This window comes from Numenius arquata, chromosome 2, assembly GCF_964106895.1.
Source record: "Numenius arquata chromosome 2, bNumArq3.hap1.1, whole genome shotgun sequence".
Lineage (NCBI taxonomy): Eukaryota > Metazoa > Chordata > Aves > Charadriiformes > Scolopacidae > Numenius > Numenius arquata.
Window position 1 is genome coordinate 121,959,668 of NC_133577.1, and position 20,745 is coordinate 121,980,412.

General features: G+C 37.1%; 1 protein-coding gene across 1 annotated transcript in view; it reads right to left on the bottom strand.

The window, feature by feature from the left end:
* The window catches only part of PCLO (piccolo presynaptic cytomatrix protein), a 385,829-nt gene that overhangs the window by 141,769 nt on the left and 223,315 nt on the right, over positions 1–20,745 (bottom strand). Inside the window, exons 8-10 of the mRNA XM_074166467.1 lie at positions 13,235–15,443; positions 8,013–8,161; positions 281–362 (exon numbers count right to left, since the gene is read on the bottom strand). Coding sequence (XP_074022568.1) covers positions 281–362; positions 8,013–8,161; positions 13,235–15,443 — 2,440 coding nt within the window. The remainder of the gene's footprint in view (positions 1–280; positions 363–8,012; positions 8,162–13,234; positions 15,444–20,745) is intronic.

Here is a 20,745-nt window from a genome sequence, read left to right on the forward strand (position 1 = left end):
AGTTATATAAAAAGCTACAGCAAAACAGACTGCTCATATGTAAAACACAACAGATTTCCCCTGTTTTCAAAGTCTGTATAGCTTATGGATCTTGAACAGATGTTGCGACCTTTTTTCCGCACTGCTGCTTTCTGTTTTAACCAACTAGCAAGATTTAAAATGACCACTGAATTTCCTGCTGCATATGACACAGGAACTATTTTTAATACTGCAAATCTTTTGCATGGTTCATGCTAATCAAATTAATTATCAAGTCTCGTAGAGGGTTTTTGTTGTTTACCTGAAACTGTGTGATCCTTTGGGTCTCTCAGCAGTTTGAGCCTTGCATGAGGGAAAATGTACTGCAGGGGCTTCCCATTTATCTGAGGAAGACAAATGTGCATGTCATAAAAAGATAAAACAACATCAACTGTATCAATAATTTTTAGACAGTTGGAACAGAAACAAGCAAACAAACTTATTTCATTCAGAGAAATATCACAACTTCACAATTCAAACACTCCCTTGAGTGTCAAGACATTTGTCAGACTGCAAAATCCTTCTGCAGGGGAATGAATGTTTGCTTCCATAAAGCCAGATGCATTTTGAATATAGCTTTAGTTTTGATTTTCATTTTCTAATGACAAGAAGGTGGTCACTGTCTCCTGTAGCTTCTCTTAACATTAATCCTTCGTCCAAGCAATGTTCAAGAGAATGAAATTAAATATAATTACTGTAATAATTATGAAATCCTGTTCCTACAGACCTAAACAAAATGGTGGTTGAATGTGTAAGCAGTCAAGAGTTACTGCTGTAGTTTCAGCAAAACCACATATTCCAATGTACCTCTTGTCATCAAATTTCAAAAGCCTTTTGAAAGACCCAACCTAAAACTTTTAGGACTATGTTTTACATGAAAATGTGCAACTTTCACTTGGGCTGATAATGGAAAGTGCCAGAGCTGAAAGAAATACATCTCTCGAACAGGTACTAAAGAGGCAGGTTCCCAGCTGGGACAATCCCACCTGCCCCACGACAGGGGCACGGGAAGGGCCACGCAGCAGGGACTGACCCACTTGCCAGGGACCAGCACTCTGAGCCCACAACAAAAGGCCTTTGCAGAAAGAATGCTTGTTGCTACACTCTCAGGCCTCACAGCTATCACACCCCCTCTTTGCCTGTAGTTTTGGTCTTTGGGAAGCAAAGGAGAATTCATTCCCTTTCTGCCTCTACCACACCGGTGCTGAGCCAGCGCTGCACTGGCCCGGAGGAATGGGGCGACTGGCTGTGCCTGCTCCAGGCAGAGGGTCAAAGAGATGGGACCTGGTGGGGGGGGAGGGCAGATTCAAGGAGTCAATGGGACAATATTAATCAGCATGGATATGCTGCAGTTTGAGCATATCAGCAGCCTGCTGTCAAGGATTTATTACCATTATTTATATTTAAGTAGCATTTAAAGGGATTAAGCTCCTCCTAAACTAAGCACTTCAAGCCCAGCTTCGGCCCTGGAGAGTTTATGATGTTTATGGAAAGCACATATAAATGATGGCAGAGGAAACAGAGAAGTCAAGGGACTCGCTTAGCTCAATCCCACAGTGAACAGAAGAGTTTATACATCTTTTTTTATAATTCAGTTTCTTATCCAGTGGATGATGTTGCATCTAAAAGGCTGAAATCCTCCCTTATCACATGGAGAGTGGTACTGACTGTAATTAATCTCAGACAAAAAGGAGATCATGGATTTGGTAGTGGACAAGCACTCCAGAATAAATCAGAACTTGAGGTCAGGCAGACTTCAGGACTTTAGGAATTTTGCCAGGACATAGGATCTAATACTACCAGAATTGTATAAAGTGCCCTAAGACTTCCATGCTTATAAATAGATAGGAACATATCAGAAATTCAGCAAGTGTAATTTAACAGTAAAAATAATGTCATTGCCACATGTAGCTTATACAAAATTGCAAAAAAACCTGAAAAAACGTATCTAATTTTATTTTTTATTAAATAAAAAAGCATACAAAATAATGTAATTCAAAAGAAGCAGTATGAACATATTTGAACAGTTCCTTAGCTGGGATCCATTTTGGTGGGAGCAATTTCATTTAACTGAGGAACACTGCAGCTCATAAACTTAAATTCACGTTGTTTTTAATTGCTCTGTCATAGCTTTCTTTAGCCAGATTGCTTTTTTGAATAAATAATAATCCAATAATATTCAATGCCATATTGTACATGATTTTTGCTGACAAATTTATCAGAAAATATAGACTGTCTCCTACTTTAGTCTATTACTTCCTCATTACTTTCACTTCCAGAATTTTATGATAAGTATAAATCTTGGTGATTCATATAGTTATGAATAAAAGCATTAAAGTTTATTAGCATTCAGGATAGCACATTATTTTTTATTGTTGGTGGGAATCGGTAGTTAAATTGAACATGTCATTAGCCATTTACCTTCAGAACAGTATTTGTCTGAAAGTGGCAGCATAAATAGGAAAAAACAGTGGTTACTGTAAATAGCTAATGGAAAGAACAGTTATGTTGATTTTGATGGGTTTACTTTAACCACTAATGCCCATATATACCTATATGAAATCTACTAGTCCATTTGAAACCCTGTAGAACACAAATTATTTTGTGTTGCCAAGCGTCCACATCTACCTTTCGCTAAAGGTGAGTTCACTTCACCTGAATGTATTCCAGCGTCCCTTCTAGCTGACTTTTCCACCAGTTCCCCTGGTGAAGATACAGAGGGACCCCCTCCCCCGAGGCTGCACAATCCCAACAGCGTAAGTCTGTGCTACGGCACAGAAGGGGCAGTCCCTCTGCTGCAAGGAACAGAGGACATGTAAGTCCCCAAGCCCAGGTTTAAGTCACAGGGCAAAAAGTGACTCGATCCTGCTTATTTGCTACAAACCCCACAGATTCCTGCCATCTGCCCTTGTCGTGGAGATCCCTTCCTTACCTTTTTGGGAGCATTCCATATACTTGAGTAACAACTTTTGCGGTTCAGCACTGGCAATGCCACCCTCTACTCATTACAGACACGTTTTGACTCTCCAGTGTACCTTCCTCTCTGAGCTGACAGGGGACTTGGGTCACTTCTTTTCTGCACATTACTCAGCGGGCCCTTGGAGGTTGCATCCCAGTGAGTTAAATGAAAACTGGACTATAAAGCATTTCCTCCAGGAATGTGAGCTCTGGTCATGTGTTTCACGTTATTAGTCAGCTCAAAGGCCCCCCAAAAAAATGGAACAAATGGCAAATAAATGTGCTGAGGTTTTCTAACACTGTTACAGAAAATCAGTTTAAATATACACTTTATTTTCCCTTTGTTGTCTTTACACGTTTTGTCTAAACAAGAAACTCTATGGAAGCCTCATATAAGGGAATTTTATAAGGTAAAGAGGACAATTAAGAAGGAAAAATTTTTTAGTGCTGTATTTAAGTTTAAAAAATAAAATGCATCAAGTGTATTTAGTATTCCAGGCAAAGACCATAGCAACAGTTATAACATATTAACTGGTCTTTGGATCAGGTCATCAAAGCCACAGTAATTTCTGTTTTTAAGTGGTTCTGCACCTCCGCTTCCACCAATATCTTACACAGGGCCCGATAATATGAGTCTCAGCAGCTATGCCTGGATGTAGTCCTTTAGGAAATACAGTCTTCAAGGGAAATTTTACCTGGGTTAGGTACCCAGGAACAGGATGGTGGATGCTCAAGGTGATGGGTCAGACAGTATCTATCCTAATTTCCAAATACCACAGGTACTTGCATGATCACACAAGTCTCGTGAAAGCCAGCACCAGGAATTTCCACAGCAAAGGTAATCCTGCCCCTTTGGACGGCTACATTTCCTCTGTGCAGAGCAAGATGGTCAAGTTCTTTAGAAATCCTAAACGTGGAAAATTCTCTCTACTGATAGATCCCTGATGACAGACCTACTTTGTGAAAGAAGCATTGAAGAAAACCTTAACAAATACAATGTTCCTGCTCATTAATAAATTGCGAAGCGAGTGGTCTTTGCATCTGCAATTAGGTCAGTACAGAACTCTGCCTTTTGATTTAGATGTCATTCTGGCACACAGTGAGAACAACATTTCTGGGTGACTGAAAAATGAGAAACTGCCTGCTAAATTCCATCTTGAATTACAGTGCGGAGGTAGGTAAAAATTCATTCATTAGATTAGCTGTTTTAACAATTACACTAAATTTGGACATGTCCTATTTCTCATAGTATTTCCAGAGAATCTGAATCACAAAATGCCTCCCCATCCAAGCCTCAGAGAAAGCAGTTTACTACAAACTCAAATGAAATCTCCTTGAAAGTTGGAAAACAATCAAAACTAAGCAGAATGGACTTAGAAAATGAGGAATAAAAGTTTGCAGGCAGCCTTCTGGATCTCTGTCACAAATAGCATTTTCTCATTTTAACCCCACTGCTCATCTTATGACCCATTTTCTCATAATTTCTAAATATGCAAGTATCCCTAAAAAGGCGTGACTTAAATTTCAACGGAATGGTACAGACCCATGAACCAAGACAAGCATATACTTTTTGAGGGCCGTTAGAAATAGGGGATTAACATTCAAAAGGTTGCATCTCTACAGCCCTTGCCTTCTTTTTGTGATCAGAAAACTCTTGCCAAGGTGAACTGACGACAACACACTAGTATTATGATGATTTGGGGATTTTATTCTTCATTTAGGGCTTAAAAAGACCCACCTATGGTCACTGGAAGTTCTGTATTTAAAACCCCTCACTGTAAAGCTACTTATCATCTGTTAATATACGCTCAGTGTCCACCTTGTCATGATCTCTTACTCCTCTGACACATCCTCCTACTGTTCCTTCCCAACCCATTTGAAATAGCCAATTTATTTCAGGATATACAAATCATTTTCACAGAAAATAATCACAAAAATAGCCTTGATGTCTAAAGATTTAAAGAAGTTGCTGCTCAACTGGAAGTGATTAAGCAAACTGCTGAGGTCAACAGGGATCAGTGAGAAATCTGCAATAGATTATGTATTGATTAGCTTTAAACCATGTTTACCTTCCTCAGGTAAGCAATTCAGAATCACTATTTTGGGAAATAGCTATTAAAATACTAAACTGCACTGCAATTTAATGCAATTTAAGAATACTATGTAGCACCACAGGAGTTGCTATAGAAACAAATATATTTTAAAATTAATAATACAGTATGTGAGCCTAATCCACTAGTTTATAAGAAATCCATGGAAACCTGCAAGTTCAGGGTTGTCACTCCACTGCATTCTCACTTCAAAAGCCCAGGGTTGTGCTTTATTTATAACCTTGACATGTACAAGCTCTGTGGGACGTAATCAAGCAGTTCTGATTTTATCTAGTAAGGAAATTGATGTTTCACACACGTGAAACAAAACTCTCTGGAGTACAAATATCATAGTGGTCAGTAAAATTCACATTTTTTACAAAGGAGGAAATACGAATGACAAATTGACAGCCAATAAGTGTATCTGGAAACTTTGACTGATATGTTACAAGCAGATTAGTGCTACTGATGCAAATTCTTCCTTTTGTGGCTGGTTTGCTCTCAGTACAGGATACTAAAGGAATTGCAATGGCTTAATTACTATGCTAACTAGGCAACTGTCATCCTAACAGATTTCAGGAAAGCCTCTGCAACAAAGCAAGCTCTAGGTGAAGGTGGACCTCTCCAGATGGTCAGGATGAAGAATGATTTGCCACCTTTGGCTGTAGAGTACATTATGCTTGGACACTACAGCTCTCTGTGCAGAACGCGGTTGTGTATACAGGAGAGAGACAGCATGGGACAATGAACTCACCAACTTTTTTGTTAAAGAAGAGACAGGACTGAAAAAGCCTTTAGGGAGTGTGAAATTGGCCTGAAAAGGGTTTATTTTTCTTGATAGCTTTAAAATATAAAATGAATGCTAAACAATAGAGATGTTAACATTGATTTACTTTGCTAAGTGTTTTACTTTCAGAATTCAATGTGGAGCTAATGAAACTTTTTTAAAATGGCTCTGACACTTTTTATCTTGTCTTAAAGTAATTTAATTTCTGGATGTGTCTGAAAATACATTTTTTTTTAAAGTTATCTCAAACAAATGTTCACAGAAGATATTCAACATACACAAGCTCTGAGTAAACTGAGTAAATATTTTGACAAGGTAGATGATGTAAAGTTGATGAGAGCTGGCATTTCTCCCTTCTGCAGACACAGTGACACTATTCTGTACCAGTGGGTGAATGACAGTACCTCACCTGGATGGAAACAAATGAAAAGGCAACTGTTTTAAAGCTTCTCTTTCCACATCACTTTTCTTCTGCACAGCCTTTACATAATACCACACAAAATTATTTAGAAGATGTTCACTCTCCAATTTCCATCCCAGATTTTACAAAACCCTTAAAAATGCCTTTGGCAAGATTTTAAAAGTGCTATCTCTATTTCCATATAAAAACGTGGATATCACAACAGCTTCCGGGAGACAAAAAATTTATTTCCCTTCTGGAAATAATCCAGGAAAACAGGAACTCTCAGGCCCCTTAACTTTCCTCATGAAAAATGTTGATCAAAGTCTTTCAACCAGTCCTAATGTAGTGCTATTTATATGAGAGAAAAAACAAAGATCGGACCTTTACAACTAGTAACTTGCCCTGCAACTGTTTCCAAGGGCAACAGCTCTGGAGTGCTAAAAGTGAAATATGTTTTACTGACCACCTCCACATCACAGAGCTCAGGATAACAGAAATCTTTTTGTTGGATAAACTAGGTTTTCAAAACAATTTTTAAATTTTATATCACAATGCTGTAGTGGTCAAATACAATTATGTATGCTAGGAATAATGCATGTTTCTCATGAAGATTAAAATGCTCAAGTAGGCATTTTTTCCATCTACTGCTAGTGACAGTAAGAGTTGTGAAAACTCTATAAAACATCCTTTATCCTGCAATAAAATTGGTTCATAGAGTGAGTTATTTGAACAGATTCTTGTAACACTTGTATCTTGTAAAGCCCTCTTTCTCAACAAGAAATGGGCAGTCTCAGTACAATCTAGGCTCTGTAAATCTCAATATATGCTAAACCAGAGATAGGAAAAGATGGAAAAATAAAAATAAACGGCAGCTTGTACTGTAAGATATTTGATTTCTTACTTCATAAACCCTACATTCTATTGTCAAATGTCAGTGAAAATGCTCACCAGCAAAAAAGTTTTGAAGGGTGCATGAGAGTAGGATATTCCTTTCTGTATATTATTGGAGGAATTAATATGAGCAGTATAAGCTATTGAATGCCAGAAAGGGGCCACGCGATACCTTGTCTTCCATCCATTGCATCTCATGGAAAACAGAGCATAATCTCAATCAATCAGTAAAAATGATAACTGAAACAATCAAGTTAAGACCTTAAAGATCTGAAATATATAAACTTCCTTAATATAAGGAGGATATGTCACAGTATACTAAGGTGAACTAGATTTCAAAGCTGGCAAGCTTGAAAAGCAGAATAGAGTATTTTTCTTTTTCGCTGTAATAAATAAAGCATTCTAATTCCTAATTGATAAAGTCTTATTCAGTAAACGATCACAGACTTTTGGGATTATACTGACCAACTAAAAGTGGGAACAAGTGTCAACAGCATAAAGTAACTAATTTCTTTTAACTACTAAAAGAATGGGCTTGAATTTGGATGGGATTAAACTGATAAAGTGAAATGGGACTGCCTTCTTTTTTTTTAGTTTTAATAGGATTACCTAATGTATAAATAGCTCTGGTTAGCAGATTAACTCCTTTCAGCTATGTTTCAAAAATCAAAAGAAAACCTGCAAAATTAATACTGAATTGCAGATCAATGTCACCCTAATTTCATCATCAAGTACTGATGACAAATACAGGTTCAACAGCACTTCAGATGACTGTAGATGGAATTTGATTAATCCTGTAGTCCCTACACTATCAGACAGTATGAATAAATTGTCAAACACTTACACAACTAAAGGCACATCTTACTTGATAGCTTACTTGATCTTGGTGTTGACTTGGTGGTCGAGAGTGGGACAACTTCTCTGGCAGCCTTCTGTCGAGGCCATGTCCATTCTCCAAACGAGATTCCCTGGGCTTGTCAAACCAATCTGTTTCTTCCCGACGGAGATGATAGGCTTTGAAAACCAAGGACAGGTCAAATGTTCTGATCCAGTGGTGGGCAAAGGGCAATAATGTGCACTGTGCGTAGCAAACATGCATAGTGATTATTATATAGTGGCCATGCAGCTAAAGCAAAGTTACAGGCGAGACTTGAGACATTGAACTCAGGTGTAATTTAGCTGTAAGTGACACAGCCAAGTGAGAAGATTCTGTTTATGTCAAAACTATGGATATTAAATACCAGAAGAAACCCGCTGCCTGGTGCTACAGCCATTTCCTTCCTTCTGGTAGATCAGAAATACACTGCAGATTTCTCACATTTCTAAAATGTTTCATGAAAAAAAAATTAGTCAAATTAGATACTTTGCAGTAAGCTAAGGAAAAAAAAACACAATCAAAACCCAAAACCAAATCAAAACCCAAAAAATCACCCCTTAAAACCCGACCTCCACTAATTCCCAGACTTCTGAACTAGATATTATTCAAATATTTTGGAAATAATTTAGAACTACTTATAGGAAAACTGAGACTCCTTTATGAAATCTGTATCATCCCAAATCAAAGCAGATATGAAGCAATCTATACACTTTGTAATTCTAAGCATAAATATTTTAAGTGTTCTCATTTTGAATTCCATCCCCCGATTTTGCAGTATGAACCTTCTTTGTGTGTAGAAAGTTAGCCAGAATGTTCTTTCTGCAGTAATTCTATAAGACTAATGTTCTTATATTCTATAGTTTTGCAAATACACATATTTATGCCTAATGACTGTTGGGTCAACTGACATAGGTTTCACTCCACTGGGATCAGAATCAGCTCTTGTGTGTTTAAATTAATTTCCACTATACAACATACAGATTTTCATCTATATTGCCCATCAGTGTAAAGCAAAACAACATGCAGCTAATCAGAATGTAATGAGAGTTTGAATGTTATGCTTTAATAAGCAAGATAAATTTCGAATTCAAAGAAAGACAATATTTGTTTCAGCAAAACCACCAGAAATTGCAAACCTTAAATAAGGTCAGTTGTTGCCATAGTAACAAGAGGGAATGCAATTGTTCTGTGACACAGAAGAGAATTTAAAATGAAAAATGGTACTAGCATGCATAATCTTCTCTATTTAGTTGTTAAAGTAAACATAATCTAGTTGGTTTAACAAATAATTGGAAAAAAGTTTAATAGGAGAAAAAAAAATATTTTTTTATATTTATTTTATTAAATTTCTCCAAAAAGAGGAATAATATATATGCATGATTTTTGAAAAATAATATTTTGTACATGGCAAAACCAACATCCTATGTTACATTAGGCGTTTGGATAATTCTTAATCTTCGTTCAGATATTATACAGTCTCTTCCTTCCTAACTGCGCACAAATTTGATATAATATGAAATGGTTTGAAAATATTATTTAGATCAGCATATATGAATTAAGTAGAAACATTATTAAAGGCTGATGCTTGTCTGGTTAGTGATTAGTTATTGATTAATTGCTCTCAATAAACCATTATGATCTAATATACAAATCCTTTATGCTTCACACATTTATGCCAACTGACTAGTGCTTGCTTCATAACTCATCCTGACTGAAATTCTCACTGAAGCTTACATGAAGAACCTAATGCATTTTTCTGATCCCAGATACTAACGCTGACTATTGCAATCTCTGTCATTACCTGAGCAGAAGAAAGAATATTTCTTTTCTCCTCCTGTCTCAGCTGAAATAACTTTTGCTAGATTTGTTTAGAAAAGCTAGCACATTATATAGAATGCCATAATGCAGTTCAGACCAGCCTACTTTTTTATCAGACTGTGATGAATGTGTGCATTTTATATGAAATTTAAAAAGGTATGTATTTATGTATATATAGACACACACACTCCACACTCATGGACATACACACACACTTAATTGGTTTTGGCTTGATTAGTTGGGATTTGTTTCAGCTGGAAACCTGAGAACAGCCAAGATGATGAATCACTGACAGTCTTAGAGGATACATCCTTTTTTCTAAGACTAACAATATGCAGCCAGATGGTTCCACCTGTAAAGAACTCCTGCTGGAGTGAATAAGGTCCCATGCTGGTAATCACACACAGGTTAACAAGGTGAAATTGAGCTCCAGGCTGTGGAGTCTAAGAAACTTGATCGGAGAACTAATAGTGATCACTCTAAATCCCACAGATGAAAAATTACTAGGGCTCAGCTGTGTTAATGTCTTGATGTCGTCATACCTCCATTTTAAACTTCTAAACTCTATGGTAGAATTAACAAATTAGCATATAAAAGGAAAAAAAATCTAGTTGATAAAAGGTACATTTTATATCTTCTCAGCTGACTACCAGGGACTACTTACATTCATAAAATTGAGCACTAGCTTCAGCTTCCTTGAAAATTAGTATCTTCAACATACTTAATAGTTCATGCAAACTGTGGCAGTTTTGGGGTTAATAAAAAGCTATTTTCTAGGTAGGACCTTTCATGGCATTTGGAATCTGAGAAAATACCAGATGTTTCAAAGCTCAGATTGCTATTTATTTTCAGTGGAGACCTCTGTATGTTGTGGTCTTTTGACACTAAAGAGATTTTTTTAAATCTGTTTGATGTTTGGGATCCTAGTGTAGGTACTACTTATGACTGAAGCATGGTTTTAAGATTTGTTACAGTATTTAGGTGTACTTAGTGAAAAACAGAAAGTTTGGCCCCAAAGTCCAATTTATATTCTCTTCTGGTACCTGTTACGGAATGTGACTCTTCAAAAATGAACAGTAAGCCAAGCACATCTCTCAATTTGAACTCAAGAAAAAACATTTAAATTTAATACTTTGACTTGCATTAACTTTTAAAAGTTGCTAAAGATGAAAATTCAAGCTTTAGCACAAGAAGAGTTTTCCCGAGAGGGTGCTTAAGACTGTTTTCTTTTAATGAAATCTCATCACCAGCATGCAGTAGTTGTTTAAAAAAAGAAAAAAGAGAAAAGCAAAGCAAACTGTTAAAAGGCTGGATGCAACACACCAGAATAACTGTCAGGGCACTACCGAGAGAAATACAGTCTGGAGAAAACAAGGCCATAACTTTCTGAAGAACTGTAATTGCTTCTTTGGAACATTTTTTACCTTACATCCAAATTATATGAATTATTTTCAGTTCAAGTTACTTGCTATTAGACAGCATATTTGAAAATGTCATAAACCATTTTGATTTCCCAACACTTTACAAATAATGGTGCAAAAATGAGCTACTTGTGAAGAAACAAAAGCTTGACAGAAATTAGAAAAAATAAGGCTGAAAGGGGAAGGAATATGTGAATTGAGTTAGAATACTTCTGAAAGAGTGTAACTAATCAGAGATTAATTTAAAACTAAAACATGTTCAGCCTAACATGTAACATGTGTGCCTTGTACAAATAGATAACAGAAATGTAAGGCACAGTAGTGCAGAAATGTAATTCCCTATGACCTGTTTATATGAGGTAGAATAGATCAAAATAGGCTTTTTATTGGTACAGTTTGGTTCCCCTTAATTTTTGGGAGGAAAGTCCTATATATTTCACAATGTGACCCTAGAATGAGCCTTAAAAGTCACAAGTTGAGCTGAGACAACACCTATTTAGTTAAGAATAATACATATTGCAACTTGGGGAGTTCCTTTCAACTGCCTTAAGCTTTAATTATAATACTTTGTGTGCTAAGAATTTAAGAACAATGAAAACACTTAAACTTGTGATAAAAATAAAAACAGTTGATGATCCTGAACCTCCTCTGAAACACAGACTCCATGAGGAGTTTGTAAATATCTAATAGATTCAATTTTCTAACACTTATGAAAGATTTAGCTTATGTAGAAAAGCAATAATGCAATAATAAACACTGAGGTTAATATAAGCTTGAAAAATAAACCGTACTACTTCATAATCATGCAAATGTGTCTTTTGAGACAATCATTGCCATTTACAGACAATATAGCGCATGGAAAGTCTCTTTTATTGTGCAGTAAATACACATAAGAAAAAGTTAAGGGAGCGCATACAATTTCGAACATATTAATTTCATTTTCTTTCAAACTGTCTTTATGCTTTTTAAACAATTTAGAATATATTAAGTCTGAACTAACTCAAACAAAACTGATACATAATTTGCAATTATTTAGTACTTAACATCAGCTTTAACATTCTGCTGTACTTATTCAGAAGAAACATTTTTAATTGCACCATTTATAATACATCGGAAAGGTTCCTTTCATGAACCTAAGTGAGATAAACTCTTGTGCTTATTTGGCAGACAGACTGTATGGGTGGATATAAAACCAGCTACACTGCATAATCCATCAATAGAAGTAAAATATTTTATGCAAGTTTATTGAAGGATGAGATTGTCTTGCACCATCCAAATGACAAATTATCTTACATCATCACAATTCTGAATGCACAGAAGTCCACATGACAGGATGTTTTCAACAAACCATATGTAGAATGTTATTTTGCTATCATGTTAAGTTCTATATGGTTCTAACATACAATATGTACTTAATGAACATACTATTTCTCTATAAATGCAGGTCTAAAGTGGTGCATCGGGAGATGGAATTATCAATTCTTGAATTTTATCATGGAATTTCATGCAAATAAAATCATTAGAGTTTTTTAGAGGATTTGGGAGATTATCTCCAAATCCCAACAAAAACTATTGCAAATAAGTTCAATGATTCACAGTCACTGCAGAAGGCTCCACATAAAGACTGATGGCAGGATATGTATTGTACATGGAATATTCTACACAGTATCATTAGAAAAGTAGACATCACCAAGTGAAAAGGAAAATGCACAAGCAAACCAAAAGGAAAGCAAATCAACAACAATACAGTGAGCATGCTAGAGTAGCTTAACACCATCCAGAAAACACTCTAAGGGCAAAATAAAAAATATCAAATAAAACAAATCAAACCCAAAAAATGTAGATACACAGAAGATGCACCAAGGAACAGAAAAAAGAAAAATTTTTTGCAGAATAACAAAAATTAGACACATGCATAGAAATGAGGATTTGCGTTGTGATAGTAAGATACCAGTCTGAGGCCTAATTTACCTTCACTGTCTGACATGGCATGCTGGAAGTCATCCATGATGAAGGCTATATCTCGATCATAGCCTCGAGTCCGTGACTCCTCCCTCATATGTTGCTGGACCTCAGGTAATGAATGGCTCGATCCAAACTGGTCCCTGGTATCTGCAGATATTGGTGGCAAGGGTCCAGCTGCTGCTCTTGCCATTCCCATTGGCTGGCCAACGGGACTTAGTGGGCTCTCTTCCTCTGAGTTCTGCGCTACTATTGGGATCCTTCCCCTGCTTTGGCTAATAGGTAGACTAGTGGGTTTAGTTCTTCCAGAAGGTGCTGCATGACTAAAGGAAACATCTAGGGGTTCAGCTTCTTGAGCTTTCAGTCTTAAAGAAGAACTGGAAGAATCTCTTTTCAATGACAAATCAAGCCCATAAACTGAGGAGGGTCTTGATGAGGGCCTAGATCTACTGCCACTGCTATAAGACTTGTCTGCTTCATCTTGTAATGTGGATCTCATTGTTGGACCTAGTGCAGTCCCAAGGCCTGCTCCAATGGATGAAGTCAGTGGTGGCCCCATATATTTCTGTTGGTCAGTGATGTTTTTTCTGAGGCCAAAAGTGATATCATCCTGAAGAAGCCTCGCCCTAGTAGTAATTCCCCCAAGTGTTGAAGTGCTAGAAGTCATATAGCTTGAATAGTCAGGCTCAAGGTCTCTGCTTTCTTGGATAGGTGAAAACTTTGTTAGTTTGGGGTCTATCAAACCTTTCTTGTGTTTTGACTGCTTCTGGTAAAGGAGGGCTGCTGGGAGCTGCTTAGCAGCCTGTTTCTCAAGAGTGAGCCTACCTATGCTGTATTTCTCAGACTTTGGAAAATGCCTGTAGCTGCCCTCCGCATGGTAATACTGTGACAGGCCAGCCAGATGATCAAGACTTTCTGCACCTCTACGGAACTCTTGTTTTATTTGGTGTTTCAGAAGTTTGAGCTCATAAGGGTCCTCCATTGGGTCTTCATCAGCTTTAACATAGGAATGTAACCGAGAAGAAGTCTGCAGCGGTGCTAGGAAGTCTGTCACTTCTTGTGCTCTCCTGGCCTCAGTTGTGCGAAGCAGTCGATCTGTTTTGGTCAGATCTTTCTCATGGAGGCTAAAACTGGAACCAAGTGCTCCTGTTCCTTTAGTAAGTTCTCCTATATCATCAATCAGCACATAATTTCGGGGTGTATGGTGGTGGTCTATATCTGCATAGAATGAATCTGCAGATATGCTTGATATAGGACTGCTTGCTATGCTGTTTCTCTCATCTAGTCCTATCCTTAAGTCCAAGGTAGAGTATTTACTGCCCAGCTGGGAAACTGCATAATTATTGTCAGTTGAAACTGGTGCTATCATGAGAGGCTGATTGCGAATTACATCATAGTTTGTTGTTATCTTAGGCTCCAAATATAATGTAGGTTGTCTTGGCTTTGGCTGTATCACCATCATCTGTGATGGGAGTTGGTACGATGGCTGTTGAGAGGGTGGCGGTTGAGCCTGTGGAGTATAGGACATAGTAGCTCCTGTCTGGAAACCTGTCTGGGTCTGATAGGGTGAGACCTGCTGGTGATACAAAGGCTGCTGTTGTTGGTAATGTGATTGCTGTGTGAACTGAGTTGGTGCTTGAGTAGGTAGGGCAGGAGATGAATACTGATATTGAGCATATGGGCTTGTAGCAGGGGCAAACTGTGTTTCTGGCTGGGTTTGTGGTGGCATAAACTGGTTAAATTCTGTCTGGGGTGCAGTACGTGGTCTTTCCAAGCCATGCTGAGTTTCTATTCTGGTTGACCTGGTATTATTAACTTCACTGTCTGACATATAATCACGTTCTTCTGCTACTCCTTGGAGATAGGCACGCTCTCTCTTTTCTCTTTCTTTTAGCAAGGCTTCTTTCCTCCTATTAATGCCCATTTCCAAGTATCTCAGCTTGGCATCTATTTCTTTTTCCTCCTCATCTAGCTCTGCTTGCTTCTTCCTAAGCTTGGCTGATTCACGTTCTACCAGATCCAATTCCCTGTCTATATCCTGAAGAATTTTGGCTCTGGCCATAGTGTTGGTCCTACAAATCCTCCTACGTGAAACTGATCCCACAGAAGTATATGGTGACTGAGTTCCTGATGTTGCTTCCTCTGGGGGTGGGTTGGGCAGAGTCCTCTTCACCTTCTTTTGAGTGCTTGATGGAGTTATGCTTGAAGAACCTTTTGTCTGTAACAGAAGAAACAAGACTAATCACTATTCTGGAGGCTTGATCACAAATTAATCACAGCTTTTTAAATTATTTTTCATGGTATGGCTTTATATCTTAACCACATATGTTAATGAAGAGGAAACTTGCAGTATCTGTGAAGAAGCAGCAGAAAAGGACAAGAAAAAATGCTGGCAGCCTGCTAAAAGTCAGGAAAATAAACAATCTAATGCAAAATAAGGGTGACACTCACTAGGACTTTGTTTAGCCTAAGACTGAAAAATCTACTTTATGTTCTTGAAACTGAATTGACTGTAATTTAAAAGTTGGCTTTTTTATCTCCGTATACTTAAATATAAACATACACAATGCATGTGTGTGTGTGGGAGGGGAATATATCTAGACCTATACACCTTCCTTTTATTTAATAGGAAAAAATGTATAATTATAAATGTATATATATACATATTCATATATAAATATATGTATAATCTGTACAATCAAATAAAAGTCTCTGAGCCAGACACTGAGCACATACGGAGAAGCTATAACTTTTACTGAAATCCAGACACCAAAGCAGGACTTTCTGGTGCCAACACACTTGGTAAACCAGGCAGTTCTTAGTCCACCTTGTCATTTTTTGCATCACCTCTGCTGAATTTTCAGGGAAGATTCTTGTACTTTACAAACGTGGTGTGACCTTTCTTCAGTTCGCTGAAGACTTCCTTACATGAAATTTGTCCACTTCCAAAGCTCCAGTTTAAAACTTCAAAAAAGTTAAGCAGTATAAAAATACAGGAACTTAGTTCAGTCCAGACATCCAGACTTCCCGACAGTTAATGGCAGAAGGGTGATTCACCCTGATCTAGGAGAAGTATCTACCTTATGCTGATGAGTCATTTTTTGGAGGTGCCTATCTCTCTTCATCAACTAGGAAAGCAGGCAACACAACTACTTAGATGCAATCTAAATTGAACCCTATATTGCTATGGTTTTTGAAAGGGTCTTTTTAGTTTTGAAGTAAATTTAGGCTCCCACAAAATGTAGATACATTAAGAAGCGGGACTTGAATGATTTTGAAATTGTATCCTATCTCCCCAATAGCTTCTTACAAATTTTGCCTTAGTAAAGGAAAAGGGATTGTTCTATACACAAACGTGAAAAATAATCACCTCAGCTATTACAGAATGCAGCCATGTTAATAGCAAAATATGGAAACACTTTAGCACAGTTTAATAAGGGAAGTAAAAAGAATGTTAACCAATTTGACTCTTCTGCCTCTGCAGGCAGGCACAACACTTTAGCAAGCATTAGCTGTTATTAATTAAAAGTGAAATTTCTTCTGAAATAAATGCTACTTCACTCAGATAAGAAGTCAACAAGATTGGTTTTAATTAGGACTTTAAAAATCACTGTTTTCTCTGTTTATTCTAATATGTCATCAACAAATTGTAAAAGTTTTTAAAAAGTGTTGACAACCCTCTTTGGCTGCTCCCCTGTTATCTAACCTTAGCAAATCACAATAATCAACACAGCATTTGTCATGGATCTTTAAGGAAACATTCACTACCTTTTCAAGTGCCATTTAAGCTCTTTTCATCCTCTTCATCTAAATTCCATCAACTTTTGCATGTTTCAGATTTCAATAAATGCAATTTAATTTTGTTTTCAGCTTCCTGTGGCCATTTCCCAAACCCATGTTGTGCCAACAAATCAAAGAAACTAATTTTCTCTTGCTCAGTGTGTACTTATAACCAAAGACAAATTAATCATCTACAGTAGGTCTAGTTGGTTATTAATTTATATTGTAAATTCAGTCCAATATCATTCTTATTTCCCCCTCCCAAACTGAAATAGCAATCACAGATGGTGAAGCAGTCACAGATGGTCACTGGTATTGGGGAAGAGCTATTAATAACATTCATTAAAAGGTCTATAATACTTTATGGAATTATTATTTTCAGATGACAGTTAAGTTGCTGATGAATAAATCCCAATGCCAGTTTTTACGGCATTTTGTCAAAAAAACCCCACCCTGTTTTGACATCTTCATCTACATATGAGAAAGCTCATATTAATGGACACTACAGGAAGATGTACCACTTGCTTTTCAAAAAGTATCGATAACCTCTAGTTCTCAGCTGCTATTCTCACAAAAGGCAAGTCTTGATTATTTTTAGTTGATATTTACATTGTGATAAAAAAATAAAGATCATATTTTAGTACTGTGATAAAATTTTTTTCTTCTTCCTGGATATTCTCATCGTCAGTTATGTTAGCAGGCTACCTGGGAACTGCCATAATAGGTTTAAGGGAAGTTCAACTGCAGTATCTTGGCAAATAACTTTACAGTAGTCATTAAATTTAGTTTTTGCATTTCCTTTGAATTTGTAAATCAGCAAGGAAAAAAGACAAGCTAGGGCTGATCTTCATCAAATTCTAATCTCTTTATCACAAAGAATTGGGAGTGGAAAGGAGTAATTGTGCTCTTAGCCTTATCCCTGTATTTTTGGTCCCTGTAACACATTCATAATGTTATGGTCTTTTTAGGTTTAAAGTATCTAAAGGAAAGATGGGGTAGAAACTTTCATGAGACTACTCTGGAGCCAAATTAAAACACCCTATCAAATACAGGCAGGCATTCTTAGGCCTTACAATTACAGTTTAAAGGTTAGGTTAGATGTCAGACGGGTGACCGGAGACAGCTCTCTGACTGATTAAGCCATGAAGTTTTCTACCATATTTTATCACTTTTTCCATCTTCTTCATTCTAACCCGTTTACTTCTAGGTATCGACTATCAGTCACTCTTACTGATTTTTAAAAATCATTCTGTGTTTATCAAACGGTCCCCTATGGTTCAGTGTAAATCTCAAGAACTAGAAGTAAATAATTCTACTTCTTGTTTTGTCATGACAACCTTATAAACGTTATTACTTTTTTACTGACCCTTGTATATGGAGAGAATTTCACAGTACTCTGAGACATCCTTTCAGGAAGGACATAATGGTAATCAGATCTGTTCCTGGAGCAAACCTGACCTTGCTAAAATAAGTCCAAAGCTTGTGCTAGAGATAAAGCCACAGCTGTGTTCTCCCCAATACTACAGATTAAAGAACTGAGGAAGAAACAATCCTCCCCCTCCCCAACCAATTTTTAAGCTTAACAATGTTTTAATAATAAAGATAGGAGAAGAATACACTTCTCAACCTTGCAGTTCAATGACATGATAACATCACAGTGTGGAACTCAAAATACTGAGCTGAAGGTTGCGTGCAAACAGATTTAGCAAAACCTTCCTTTTCTGCCTTGCCAATACACATTAGCCTTGACGTGCTTTATCTCCTGAGTTTTAATTTTTAGAGGTCGCCTGGACAAAGCTTTGTGAACCCTGTTAAATGGTGTGGTGACTTTAGAATAATGCCTTTGAGATGCCCATCCTATTCCTCGTGAATCTTTGTGAAAAGACTTTTTTCTACCTATTTTTGTCTCCTCCAATTTGATGGCATTGCTGACAAGGCCAGCAAGACTCGGACCCACTGCAAGAATCAGTCAAGCACTAGGAAATATTATGTTCCACTGCCTTTTATCTGTTTTAAAGACATAGTTTACTTTAGGGGACTGAATGGCTCTGGAGACACATAGTGAATTTCTACCTCTAAACAATGTGTTTGTTTTTACTCAATCTTTCTCCACCTCTTCTCCACTGAATTGATCTGAATATGATATAGTGCTGTTCTCGCATCCTCCTCTCTCGCTGTTCATCTAGCCATGCTTGGATATTAGCTTCATTTCTCAAGGAACTGAGCACTTGGGCAGACAACTCTTACACACTTGCATATTTTAGATTTTAGTGGCAAATATGTAACCCCTTATTATTCATTGTTCTTTTAACACTTTCTGTGATCACAACACAGACTTAAACCCCTTCTTCTGTCCTCTTTAGAGCTGACAAAATAGACTCGTATTTATATATTATTTTTGGCACAAGTAGGGACAAATCCTGCAAATAATGTATACAGTATGTATACTTATATGCATATGCACAAACCAATTACAGTTGTAATGACAGATCCTTATTAGAGTTTGCCACTACTAGATTTTCTATGCAATAGACACAGTGATGTTAGACTACCTACAGTCTGTGATGCTATGAAAAAGCAAAGATAAAGCATGTCATAACTGAAGCCACTCAGTTGCCACAATCTTCTGAAGACTCAAGAGCATGGTAGAAAGCCTGTTCTACACTTTAAAGGAAGAAAACCTTACTTTTTGCAGGGTAAGGTTTCCTGAAGTGTCAGATGTCGACTTGCAACAGATTTGAAACGTCAGCAGAAAGTTGGCTGCACCCTGATTATCAGAAAAACAATGCAAATAATATTTTTTGTCTTCAAACAAGGACTATGTAGACAATAAGCTTGCTCAAAAAACTCACGGCTAGCATCAGTTCGAGAGACGCATGCTGATGTGTTAAATGAATTACTGGGAACAAATCATTTGTATCTAGAAAAGAGTCAAGCAGTGGAGGGACAGAAATTACTCATTCTGAGAAGAGGGGACCAATGCAGGTTACTGAAGGCAGAGAGATGGTGTGGAAGGCAAAACCTGTGCTGTAGCTCCCTCTGTCCCAGCTCTTTCATCTGGGATTTTTCTTGTATCAAAAACCTCTCCAAATGCAACCCTTCCAAACACCCAAAACAGTAAAAACTGCAGTTGTAATGAAGCCTTATAAAAGGCTTCATATGTGTTATCCAGTATTACAGTATGTGCTCTTCACCATTAAAAATGCATCAGTAAGAACAGTTAGACATTTTGGCAATTCATTATTTTAAACATTCCATTTACTTCCAAGAATCTACGAAAATCAGTTATCATTCATTAAGGACCTTTTAGTAATTTAACAGAATGTTTAAAATTGCTTGTAAATGAAACCTAATTCCAAAAGATACTAGCAGAATACACTAATATTAGATTATGTCATTATAAGTATGGAATCCTTAGCTGCATCTTCTTGTAGGATGCAGACAGAGATATTGGACAACGTTTTGTAGCTTGTCCTGTGTAAAGAAATAGTTTCTCATGTAAGTTTTTGTGGACCCTTCTGGACTTAATATCTATTATGCGGTAACCACTGACTAGAGGGGATGAGCTTCGTTACCACTTGGTAACAAACATTAGGGCGAGAATATTGAGAAACTTCCCTCCACTGACTGAAAGTGACAGGGGGTCACTTTATGGGATGAAGAACCAGAGTGTGGGAACTCACCTCTGAAGCCAACAGGAAAAGTGAAGCAGATGAATTGTGCATGGTAAGGAAAATATA